The following is an 11326-nucleotide window of genomic DNA, read 5'->3' as shown; positions in this document are numbered from 1 at the left end:
TTCCCTTTTTCGATGAAACACCCACACGGCTTTCTCCGCGTTGCCAAGGCTCTGCGTTCTGTACAGCCACCGTGCGTACAGCCCAGGCGCTGGTGGCACCATCTCGCGGCGTCGACGTGAGATGCCACACCTGCCGGCTCTCCCTGATCTCACTACCCCCTTCTCGAACACTGTAGCTAGGCTGCGCAACAGAACGGTTTCTGATAGTTTCAATTATTTTAGGCGTGATTTGAAAAGGTGAATCCTAGTCGCAACGCGAAAGCACTGGTGAAATGTATCATATTTTTTGCTCTTTTCATTTCTCTTACAATCTGATCGCACGCTCTGGCCACTGTATCAAAAATGTATTGGAAGTGCAGATGCTCGTCTTAAGAAGCGTAACGTGATAATAATACAAGATACCTGAAGAGTATGCAAGATACAATAATCTCCGATACTGCCCAGCCCTGCCTGCAGGAAGTCCACCATGGTTCTACGGCGGTTTCGTTTTCGGACATTCGATAGTGGAATCGACATGGACTGCAGGAGCGCCGCCGAACAAAATGGCAGCTTCCAGCTGATACGGCCAACCCGTGCGGCCAACGGATGTCGTTTGTTGTGCGAACAACACCGCGGTGATGCTGAGCCGAGCAGCTTTCTGTGGCCCTAGCTAGATTTCCGAGGAGCAACAATGTGGCGTCAGCGCTTCTTACTGGTGCTTCGTCGCGCCGCGTTCGGCTTTCCCGTGACCGTGGCATTCGTCGACTGTGTCGCGTACGTCGCAAAGGTTGAAGGGGTATCCATGCAGCCGGAGCTAAACCCTGAGCCCGAAGAGTTCTCCGACTACGTGCTGCTCAACCGGTGGGCGTCACGGAGCTGTGAGGTACAGCGGGGTGAAGTAATCGCCATCAAGTAAGTGCTGCACGCGGTGTGCTATTCTTTGCTGACATGCGACTAAACGCAATGCATTTTTTATACTTGCTTCAAATAAGAATGGCCTTACCTATTCACATGACGGACGTGATGGCAGACGAATAAGTCGCATAACATGATTCGAATCCTTCCTCAACCAGCATACACACTACATGCGACAGTTCAGGCTACAAGCAAGGATTTCGGCATTTTCCCCAGGGGATCCCAACTGTGATATGGGCTTCCGTCGTTTCGCAAGCTGTTCAGCGTGGACCGAAGTGAAAACGCGGGAACGGGTGACGTAGTACGCGATCGCCGGGGTTAAATCGCAATTTCGTCCATCGTGGGAGCTTGTGCATGGGCGTGGCGTTGCCAAGCGTACAACAATTCTGCCTTTTCCACGACGCCGCGGCGCCCCGCATGCTTCCCACAGAACGCCCTTCCCAACTTTACTAGATAGGTTCAGTTGTAAAACTCTCCCCATGCGCCGTGCGCCGCCGGCGTCTCCGTTTCTCGGCGTGCCGCGAGAGGGCGGGACCGCCGCATTTTGCTCTACCCGGCCGCTGCTCATCGCGTGCTACGGCGCTTTTCCCAACGCCGCTTCGGCCTTCTCATGACATTAGCGCACGATAACATCAAATATTACCCGCTACCCGTCAAGTTGTCCGCGTCCAGACTACATCTAGGCCAGAGTACTTTCCAGTAGCTGCTCAGGATCGCTTAATGTGGGGCAGAAAAGCCGTCCGTTACGGCTCATTGCATTGCTTTCTACAACAGGTCAGCCGAAGCGCATCGTAGTTTGCGCGCGCTTGCGTCGGCTGCTCGCCGGCAGTCAACCACGAGCGTATTTTGGCATTGAGGACATCAAACAGCTCATTTATGAGTGCAGTGAACCTCTCCGTGCCTTCAGTGTCTTCGAAACCAGGTTCACGTTGCTCTCTGTAGAAACGAAGTCCCAGGGCAATGCTTCTGCTGAAGAGCTGCGATAAAGTTTGAGGAAGTACCCCTGAGTGGTCTTATTGACAGCACGGCACGCGTCTCTCAATTAGAAAAAAAGCATGGGGAAGGGGGTAATTATATAGCGCAAGTGGAGGCACTATATGGAGCTTGCGTACCTGCGTTGCAAGCCGAACGTTCATTTTCTCCAGCTTGCCGGGGCTCACATGGGAGGCTGTGAGCTTTGGAACCACCTTCAGCTGCGCCTTTTCTTCCGTCTTGTACAGGTGTTCATAGTGCTTGAAGTTTATGCAGTGAGGGCCCGCCTGAAATCAGATGCACGAAAAAAGAAAAAAAAAAAACATTTTCAACGAACAAACATATCGGTTTCCCGAAGCTTGATAATATTGAACAGTTGAATGCCCATGCGCATTTTTACTTAACTTTGCATACGTGTCAGACAGAAGGTGGTTCCTCACGCACTTCAGAATGTGTGGCACATCACACAGGAAGTGCAGAAACCGTCCCTCTTGAAGTGTGGGATGTGGAATCTTGTTCACCGGACTGTGCCTGATATTCGAACATGTTTCCACATTGAACGGTTGTTCCCTGCGTCATCGCTGACAACGGCGATCACTAATGCGTTATGGCGTTCAAGTTCAATCACACACTCCAAGACAAGTTTGGCCAGAACAAAGCCTGGAGCAGCACCTCTCGTGGCGAAGCTTGCGAAGCTGTCGCCTGCGTCAGCGTTCTTGCGTCCGGCCCCTGGAATACCCCCCCGTCGCTTTCGTTTTTTCGGAGGCGGCTTGGACAAGTAAGTAGGCAGGTTTGGGAAAACACTGGGAATGGCACCATCAACAAGGCTCCACTTCCCACGTGGCGTTTGAACAGTGTTGCCATTGATGGTGTGCACGTACCATTTTTCGATGTCCTGCTCGTGAAAATGGCAGTCGCACACTTTGGACTTCGTTGAAAGCTCCTTATCCGCACGCGGGATGGCCTTATTCCAAAGTGAGCGAAGCGTCGCATCTTTGGGAGCCGAGAAGAAGTGCCTGTCCGTGTTGTTCTTGTTGCTGCTGTAGCCATTGGTACACCCGGGAACGAAGCAGGTCGGCATTGTCGGCCTCAGCCTCACATGCAGAGGCCCACAGCAATGAAATACAGTCGCTGGAAAATCACTAAATGTGCCACTCGAACGGCATCGCTCATTCAGCACTTCTGATAACGACCGCGCGAACAAGAAACGCCGGAGACCGGGGCACCGAATGCGCCGGCTACTGCGGCGCATAAGCGAAACCGCCTGCGAGCCCCCCGGCAACCGAGCCGGTTGCGACTGCAGCGCCACAGAGAGAAAGATCGGTGGCGGTTCCGGGCAGCGCCGGCCAGTTTTACAACTGAAAGTAATCTAGTAACGGCCCTTCCTTAGCGGAAAAGTCGCGAAATGACCCCCGGTCTCGGAGGCCGTAGGTGGATAAGAAAATCGTGGTCTACGCAAAGGATTGTGGGCTAAGGCGCTCGTCTGCATCGGCTTCCGGTTCGAGATGCCGTGTCACCCCTCAGGCATTACTGCAGTGCTTTCTGCGTGTTCCACTTAGCGCTCGCGGGGGCCTTTCCTCACAAACTGCTGCTTTATACATCGCAGTGCAATGTAGCTTAGATGAATAACAAATGCAATCACTACGAGATAGTTATAATGGTAGGAGCGGTCATTTGTTATTCAAGCAGCCTGCACCTCCGGACCTATGCATACAAATATTTTTTTGCCTGCCATATCATCATGAGACGTCCGTCCAATCGTTTTGATGTTGCTCACTCGTAGAATCATTTATGTACCATCTTGGTTTCGATATACATGGTTTGTACGTGCGTCGCATCCGGGAACTAGAGGACCGAGAACCACCATGCTTGTCAACATAAGCAGCTGCCTGGAAGCGTAGTCGGGAACTTAGCAGCGGCGAAATCTGGTCTTCGGTTGCGCTACCGGCTTCACCATGACTATTTGTGCCGTTGTTAGATGCAGAGTAATACCCGCCACGGTGGCTGAGGCTGCTAACCCGCAGGTCGCGGAATTGAATCCCGGCCGTGGTGGCTGCATTTTCGGTAGAGGCGAAAATGCTTGAGGCCCGTGTGCTTAGACTTAGACGTGTTAAAGAACCTCAGGTGGTCGAAATTTTTGGAGCCCTCTACAACGGCGCATCTCATAATCGTCTGGTTGTTTTAGGACATCAAATCCCAATCCCGTGCCTGCACGATAGTTATAGCACGAGAACAGAACGACGACAAAGGGACAAGAAGGAGACGAGGGCTTGTCCCTTTGTCGTCATTCTGTTCTCGTGCTATAACTATCATCATGTCATACCAACTAGCCCAAACCGCCACACTTCCGTGACAGCAGTGTTCACTTCATCACAGGTAGGGGTATTTTCGAGTTATGTTCAAGCTTGTCAACTTTACTTACGTGATTGCGTCGCTTTCTTCAGGATGCTACCTAGATTCACAGTGACGTACAGCCGACCTTTTCCACTTGAATAGCCGCGTCTTGCACTGTTGAATGAGGCTAACGCTGCAACATATGCGAACGTGCCTACTTTTAACCCATGATTTTAATGGACGACGCGAAACGCAACTTTAGCACAGAGCCTACTAGTTACTGGGCTACAGCCGTTATTACCAGACTGCTGCCGCAGAATCGGCGCGTTTTCACTGCTCTAAACAGCGATAGACGAACACGCTGTATGCAGTCGTAGCGGAAACGCCGTCCACAGAATCGAATAGATACAGAAGCAGACCGTGATGAACTGTCAGCAGTAGATCCCACGAGACCGTTGCTCACGAGAGGAAAATGAACCAAGCATTGCAACTCTACTGAAACGAGCACGACTGCGGGGACCTCTGAACATGGGCGTAGGCAGGAGCGTGCAAAAAAGGCGCCTTCCAAACAACATCAAAATTTTCCCCACTACGACGCAGCACGGGTTTGCACCTCTCACTAATGAATCCCGTCGAACCCGGGAAAGAGCGTCGTATCCTCGTACCACAGGCTGCGATGGAAGCTGCTTCGCCCTTCCGCTGGTGAAGTACTTGTGGTGTCCAGCGACTTGTAGGCCTTCATTTGTTGCAGCATGACGTGACTTGTCGAAAGCACCACTCATCAACGCCATCTGCTGCCTTCCGTGACACACGATGTCTCCGTGTGTCACGGAAGGCAGCAGATGACGTTCGGTGTAGCGTATTCATACCGTTCGAGTCGATATGCTTTCGCACCTTTCAGTTTTCGCTCGGTGACGTACACGAGTCGGTCCCTCTTCGACGGACAAAGCGTGTGCACGTTTGCTCTTGCCATTTCGCACGAATGACGCCGACAAGCTGATGGCGGTCCTACTTCGGCGGCACCCGCTTCGCGTTTTTGTCATTGTTTGCGGACGCACTGCGTTCACTGCCATGATGGGAATTGTATTGCATTACAAAGCTTACGTTCTTCACTTTCTAATGACAGCTAGTATTGTCGCCAAGTCTGAAGTGGTATTGCATAGCAATGAAAACAATGCAAGCAAGAACCACTGTTTTTGCTGTACAAGCCATCGTTGTGCTGGCCGTGGGGTGAAACTGTTCAACATAACCAAATGAAGTTTGCGGAGCCTGCTAATGAAGCATTATACACGGCTTCCTTAAAGAGATGTAGCCTGTAAAGCAATTAATAAGTGTTACAGGTTCCAATGAAATTGGAGAAAAGAATGTAAGCTTGAATGAATAACAATTTATGTTTTGCGTTGAACAATATTGAAAGGGTTTCTAGGCTACAAGGTACTTAATGTCTGCGCGAAGTTCTTTTGCGTTCTGACAAATAGATCATGAATTATTACTACTTGAATTCGGCTGTTTACGGCTCCAAATTTCAGGCATTACCGACGAAGGGACAAAATTATCCAAGCTTAAATCTGGAATTTTCAATATTCAAGCAGCAAGCTGTTCTCTGGGTTTTTATAAGAAGATAGTTGTGTTAAGGTAATTAGAAAAATTGTAGGACAGCAGTGAATTTATCTCATTTTGTGCTTGCCACGTTCGTATCAATTTACTTTTATGTTTGCTTTATAGGCTAATTCACAACAAGTATTGCACATTAGCAGGACCATGTCATGCCTTGTAATTACTAGTCTTCACTAAATATGTGAAGCCGCGCTGAAAACAACACATATTGAAAAAATAATAAATCTCGCAAATAGTTCGTTGTGGTAGCGCCATACGTGAAAAAACCATGAACTTGTCTTGCGTCAGTTCTGAGGTTTGTCAAAAGTGACGCCGCTAAACATGACTGCCGCCGAAACATGTATGGATTATTTCTCCAGACTTCAATGTTTTGACCAGTGGCTAAATCTAGTCGCTACATCTTCAATGCACCATAGGTCCATTCGATTCACCCTGCACTTCCAGAACTAGCTCACAGTGGTGCTGTCTGGGTGTTGTCTTCGTGCACGGGATGTTTTCAGAAAATGCAGCAGTGACGAGGCATGGAAACAAATACGAGAGTGCAGATGTCGTGCAGGCCCTATGCTACTCGTCGGCTGTCTTGAGAGTTGTGGAGGCTGTGAATCGTAAAAGACGGCGCTGCTTACGTTGCTTGGTATGTGTCAATAAAATGTGCTCCACGTTTCGATGTTTTGTGTCTTCGACAATTTGATTTTTTGGCATTTCACTTTTTTGTCGTTCAGCCATTCGGCCTCTTCATAGTTCGGCTTTTTGATTTTCGGCGTTTTGATTGAGACCCGTGTTTCGGTGCATGCTCAAGTTGTCGAAGCGAAAAACAGCATATGAGCACTTAACGATTGCAAGTCTGGCCTAATAGAGACGTCATACCATAATAGAGACGTCATAACTTTTTGCTTCTAAAGATACTCCGATCGTTTTACGTCTTAAGATACATTTAATTGAGCGGTTGTTTGGTCCCATGGACCTTTTACACGCTCAGCTGTTTCCATATGTTTGAGACAGTAGGGGATGCAGATACAATATGTTGTCAACCTACGTTGACAAGTGGCAGAATGTGTCCATATGTGTGAATGACTTTGAGGTGGCCACCATTTGTGGTCGAAAATACTAAATCGAGGTCAAAAGAATTGCTGCGTGTCTTAAATCATAAACGCGCTCGACACGTGACTCTCACCGTTTGTCGTGTCCCGCTTCGTTCTCTGAAATGCGTGAAATATCATTCGCAAAATAATTCGAGAACACAATCACTGGTCAAGCGGCAACAAACACGTCGCGGAATAGCACATGTTTCCCCGCCTGCGCAGCGGACACCTTGAAGCGGCAAAGAGATATGCCTCCAACTGGACGTACCATTTCATACGATGAGCCATTTTGCTATCCACCCAGCCCCTACCAAAACGCCAGAGGGCAGCACAGAAAAATGGAAAAGGCGGATTCAGTCTTGGCCATCATGATCAGCGATGACAGCCACCGCAATAGACTACAGGCCAACATTTATAGATACTTTTTCAGTTTCGGAACTCTCCGCTTCGCCTTCGGGGAGCAGGCAGCCAGCTGCAACCACCGTGGCGCTGCAGGCTAACTTTGCACCAAGCAAACGAGGGTTGTCTGCTACAGCTTAGGGGCGGTGCAGCCGGTGAGCAGCGTTTACACAACACCGCAACTTCTTAGTTTAGGCAGGAGGAGTATAAAGTAGAGCCTACATGCGTGTGCGGCATCTTTCCAGGTTGTTGGTGAAAATAATAGCTTGCGTAGCGTGGTGCTTGACGAATATTTATCGATTAAAGAGCCGTTTTGCCGCTCTGTAACGTCTTGTTCTTCCAGGTAGTAGGAACAAAATTTAGAGCTCAGTTGTATCAGAAACGTCTCACCTAAGCCGTGGTAAAAGTTATTACTCATCTGGTTCCAGCTTAGTTGCTAATAAGCTATTTTTGCGAGTCTCGGCATAGGCATCTTCGACGCTGGGCACATTAACTTGCGCAGCAAAAAGCACCTCGGCGGGCCGTACCATATAGGAAATTGAAACCGAGCCATTGCTGTAAGGTATCAGCCACATTTAAAATCCCACTGAAACGACGCTATTCCTCTGTTCAGCTGGTATATAATCCAGTGCACTTTCTTCTTCTGAAGTATTCAGATATATGGGTGCCTGAGTGGATAATACTAAAGAGCATTAAAAAATGCAAAATTTGTTAAAGTAGAAAAACATCCGTCTATTGACACCAACACACTTGTCTCTATCACACACGAGTCACAGGCACTCAAATTTCAATTTGAAACAAGCGCATCACTGAATTTGTGTAACAATTCGAGCTTGTGAGGGGCAAACAAAGCATAAGACAATCTGGCGAGTACCTATACCCATTAGGTCATTTTGCCTGATTCTTGCATGATGGATGTGCTATGAAGAGACGTTTTCTGCACTTCAGGCAAATCTTCAACTAGATCAGTGAGAGTCGCTGGAAATCGAGTCTTCGTCTTTTTTGTTTATTCAGCTGGCGTATCTCTAGTTTTTTTCTCTTTTTGGGTGACGGTGGCACAGATCAAGCTTTTCCAAAATTCGTGGTTGCAATCTAAACATTGTTCTTGGTTGTTTTTGTAATTGTTCTTTTTTTTTTTTCATTTTAACCGCTAAAGTGACACAAGACACACATACGTCTGTTAGCCCCAGTGATGCCCACATAGTCCTTGTAATGAATATTTCTTAGCGGTGCACTTTCTCCTTTTGCTGGGGCAGTAGATGTATTCTTTAAACTCTGCGTTATAGAAGGTTATTACAGGAGTTTTTTCCACCTCCTCAAGGACCTCTCTAGTTGCAGGGAAGTTGAAGCACATTTTTTTTTTGTCAATCGCTAAGAAAAACTTGAGTCCTCTGAAGCAGCGGGGACCTCTTGCCGGCATTATTATAGCAGATCGCAAGGCAGCAGCAGTTGGTTGTTGTACAGGTACCCTGAATTTTACGGCTTCATTACAATTACACTGCGAAATTTGGAAATAATCAAGGAACTCCATCACTCCTCGATGCCCATACACCTTGGTCGGTTTAGCCTTCTCCATTTGTGATATTTCATATGTTTTCAGGATGTTGCTTTCTTGAAAGTGAACATCGTCCACCTTGTGCGTCTTTCCCAGACTTTCCTATAGATCTTTCCCACTTCTGCAGTAACAGCACGGGTAGGACGGCGGGAACAAGTGGCGTTTGTAAGGGCTTTTCCTCTACCCGTTAGTGCACCCGGTCACAAAACACATCGTTATGATGTCCGGGGGGTCTGAGCTATGGCGCACAGGATAACAGTAAGGGTAGATTTTAACTCTGGAGACGTACACACGAGCTCGGTGCGTCCACACGTGGCCAATGCTTAGATCGTGCCAGCGATGTCAACAATCGGAGAGTTTTCTACGTCGTGGATGTCTGAGTATCTTCGTGACAGTAAGCGTCGAATTGTCTTCAAAAGAACGTGGAAGCTTGCTATGCGACGACACATGCCGTTGTCATATAGAAAAGAGACGCGGCGCCCGAAGGCGCTTTGTCTCAGTCTCACGTAATTCATCAACCCATCATCATCCATACGTCTGTCCCGGCATATCCTCCCCTTCTCCCCCCTCCCCAGGGTCTTGTGAGGGGGAAGTTTTGTTTTAGGCGACATGCACACAGAAAAAGTTACTTATGTACATAAAAATTACTTATATACGTACATAAAATTACTTATGTATGTCTTTTCTAGTAAAAATACACATAGATAATATTGACGTGTTGTTATGGTGCCTCAGATATGCGCAGTAATTGCTTCTTAATTGACAACCGCACAAGTATGAACGCTGAATCTTGAGCAATATTGTTGGGCGCTGCAGATGGGGTCGGCCGTTTGGAGTATCGTTTGGCCACTTTAATGCCAGGGTACTGTTAAGGGTGGACAAACAGACAAATATACAGACAGACAGACGAAAATTTTTGCATTGAAGGTCCCCAAGAAAGACTATCATCCTCTTTAAAAAAGGGGGGGGGGGCGAAGGCATTTGTCATTGCAATCCACGCTGTGTGCGTTGGCCACGGTGCAAGAATACTATAAGTGAGCGAACGCCGGGACAATCCGCTGACCGATAATGTTCTGCTTCGCTGGGAACCTGGAAGATGGCGCTACAACATTTGCCCTGACTTCCCCTCCCCCCTTCTCCATGTAGGAAAGGCCGGTGATGTAGGAAAGTAGCGGTGCTCATTTACCGTCAACACAACACCCTCGCCCTATCGTCAACCTCCTCTGTTATCGCGCTTCCTTTCGTGGTGCCACTCTATGCGTGTCGTGTGGTTGATATCGCACGATTACCCGGTTTCTCCAGATTTGGAAACCATCGCTCATGTGCTTTGAAGAATTTGCCAGCAGCCAGCCACGGTCCTCAGCCCGCCGAGCCATCCATCGGCACGCGGCAAACGAGAACATAATCGGTCCTTCCCCCGCCAAGCGCTCGCTTCGCGTCGTTTGCTCACCTAAAGTATTCTTGCACCGTGGTTTTGGTGGATTAAAGAGCCCAGCAAAGGAAGGACGCGTAATCGTAGTAACTCTGCTGTGGCGTTCATGGACGTGTCATGTGCCGTTGCGTAAGTATAAGAGTAACGGGTGCCGTGGAGAGGAGTGCCAAGTGTGTTGTTTGTAGGGAGCCGACATGAACGGCTGGTCATGTAGGCTCCCTAGTTGTGTGACGGCTTACATACTTAGGAACAGGTATATGCATGCCGGAATTTGCTGATACGGCTGCTTGCGCCATGTGCTTTACATCTAAGGAATCTACTGACGACTTCCCGTTGGCCCGACGTATTCCCTATGGATATTTCGTTGAGGCTCGCATGTGGGGTTACACAGATAGCTGCTTCCCATTTTCCTGAAGTAGCCAGTGAGCAGTCGACAACCTACAGATGTCAAGAAACTCGTCTAGAGTGCCAGAAGAGCACGCTTCAGCACTCTCTGGCGCCATGTATACTGATGTCTAGTTGTTGACAGCCCTAGCTCCTTCGTTACCGCGCGAAAATGGTTGTTTTTTATATGTCTAGAAGGGATGATTCTTACCAGTTTGAAAAGTACTCCAGCGAGCAGTGCAGCATGCCAAACATTGCACAATGAAAGAAAAAATGTTTTGTAGCAACAAAATATTTTAAAATGAATAAAAATGTGAAAAGCGTGTAATTTCTTGTTGCCAGCTGGTAAACAGTGCATTAAAAAGACTATATATGCCAAAATATTGAAAACAAAGGAAATTCAGAACATACATTTTGTAGATAAATGACCCAGCAACAGTATAAAAAATGAACAAATGTACAAAATGCTTCTCTTCACATAGACAAAGGAAATCGAAACTGCTTCATTGGTCGTGCCATGCGATGAAGCATTGCATAGTTTTTCGTGAGACTAAATAAGTGAACGCCTACACTTTTTTCAGTAAATGTTTGTTGTGTTGCGATAAGGGTCTCCAGGCGTTCCAAAATAGGTGGATACTTGTGACGTGAATAATCCCT

The 11326-nt window shown here is 48.0% G+C and overlaps 1 protein-coding gene across 1 annotated transcript in view; it reads left to right on the top strand.

Annotated features, from left to right (window-relative positions):
• The first annotated feature begins 513 nt into the window (after positions 1-513).
• LOC119166709 (mitochondrial inner membrane protease subunit 2) overlaps positions 514-11326 on the top strand; it is a 30119-nt gene continuing 19306 nt past the window's right edge. The window contains exon 1 of the mRNA XM_037418032.2: positions 514-891. Within this exon, the coding sequence (XP_037273929.1) occupies positions 671-891 (221 nt within the window). The 5' untranslated portion in view covers positions 514-670. The remainder of the gene's footprint in view (positions 892-11326) is intronic.

Source organism: Rhipicephalus microplus, unplaced genomic scaffold (assembly GCF_043290135.1).
Source record: "Rhipicephalus microplus isolate Deutch F79 unplaced genomic scaffold, USDA_Rmic scaffold_12, whole genome shotgun sequence".
Lineage (NCBI taxonomy): Eukaryota > Metazoa > Arthropoda > Arachnida > Ixodida > Ixodidae > Rhipicephalus > Rhipicephalus microplus.
Note: the sequence above shows the minus strand (reverse complement) of the source record. Positions and strands in the feature narration are given on the sequence as shown.